The sequence below is a fragment of the Buceros rhinoceros genome, unplaced genomic scaffold (assembly GCF_000710305.1).
Source record: "Buceros rhinoceros silvestris isolate BGI_N320 unplaced genomic scaffold, ASM71030v1 scaffold19707, whole genome shotgun sequence".
NCBI classification, from domain to species: Eukaryota; Metazoa; Chordata; class Aves; order Bucerotiformes; family Bucerotidae; genus Buceros; species Buceros rhinoceros.
Window position 1 is genome coordinate 11,007 of NW_010423052.1, and position 1,432 is coordinate 12,438.

General features: G+C 44.1%; 1 protein-coding gene across 1 annotated transcript in view; it reads right to left on the bottom strand.

The window, feature by feature from the left end:
- Window positions 1-898: 898 nt before the first annotated feature.
- The window catches only part of LOC104497090 (vacuole membrane protein 1-like), a gene marked incomplete at its 3' end in the record, with an annotated part of 25,314 nt that continues 24,780 nt past the window's right edge, over window positions 899-1,432 (bottom strand). Inside the window, exon 6 of the mRNA XM_010140302.1 lies at window positions 899-1,030. Within this exon, the coding sequence (XP_010138604.1) occupies window positions 899-1,030 (132 nt within the window). The remainder of the gene's footprint in view (window positions 1,031-1,432) is intronic.

Sequence of the window (1,432 nt, forward strand, 5' to 3'; positions counted from 1 at the left end):
ATGGAAAAGCTTTAGCCATTTTTTGAAGAGAAGGAGAAAAAAAGTAAAATTATATACTTATATCAAGAAAATACCCTGCTAGAACAGTTTAAAGTCAGCCGTGCATGGTAAATAGCATCTGCTGGGGTTTTTTAATAGTCTTGTGACCTGTTCCAACTTAGGGGCAGACAAAACAGGGTAGAGAAGGAAAAATAAGGAAGATAAATTCAGTGGCAAGTAATTTGAGGAAAAAATGTTTAATTTCTTCTAAAACACTATCGATAACTTGTGAATAGGACACAAGCTCCTGACCTGAATGAAAGATTACATACAGTAATATCTGACCAACGTACAGCATCAGATGCAAACTATGCTGTAACACAAGCAGTATTTAATCCATCAAGAAAATAAATGACAAGAGGAACAAAAAGGGACTCACGGCAGTTTGGTTGCATTTTCACATCAGGAAAAATGTGTTTCCTCAGGCTAGTGAATGGGTCATGCACTGGCCGTAAGGCAGGCAAACATCATCTGAGCGGGATGAGCTGTCTGAAAACCATCTCCTGGCCCATGGAGGTTTTAAATGCACCTACGGTTATGGAGCAGCACCTCTTATCACTGGTTTGTTAACCCACTTCCTCCCTACCTTTATTGTGCTGTACTTTGAAGCCTAAATAAATGCTGTATTTGTAGCAAATACTTTGGCTGCACTATTGTATATGCGTCAACAAGCTGCGTTCTTCTCCTCCCATCACCAGAGGCATCTTGACCCAGTGGAGGATCTTTTTCCATCCCTGAGAAATCCCTTTTCAACTCACACCAACTGATTTTTGTCCCATTCCCATTTCATCAGAATGGTTATTTACTCCATCGAGTTGTTTTGCATTTTATTAATTCTCTTGTTTGGCTCTGTTCTTACTTGTGCAGTCTCTGCATGTTCCAGCATCTCCTCGAATTCCTGGTATTCCTCATCATCAGGTTCAGCACCAGAGAGTCGGGCTGCCCTCGCCATAAAATATGGAGGCAGCTCTCCAATGGCTGTGCCGGCACCCTGGGAAAAGAATAATTCTGATTTATTTTTGTGTTTATTATTAAATAGGAAACATGTGACATGCACAGTCCTGTGGACACTCCACACGAATAGTACCGATGAGACCAGCTGCTTTGAGACGTCTGCTTTTATCCACCAGGTCACATTTCTCCTGATTTCAAACATAACACTGTTCCTTTAAAACTCCACTTTCCCCCTTTCCTCGCTTAGCAAAATCCAGCTTCTCTCAGTACAGAGAGCTGCAAGTCAGTGGCAAGCTGTGGTCTGCAAGGTCAAAACGACACTATTTGTGCATCTCTGGGGCCCTGCAGAGTGGCGCGTTGCCCAGCTCCGGCAAAGCTCCGCAGCCAGCGGCCAGCTGTGCCTGGTGCGGTGGGGGGGCTGGGGGTTGTCGCCGCTGGC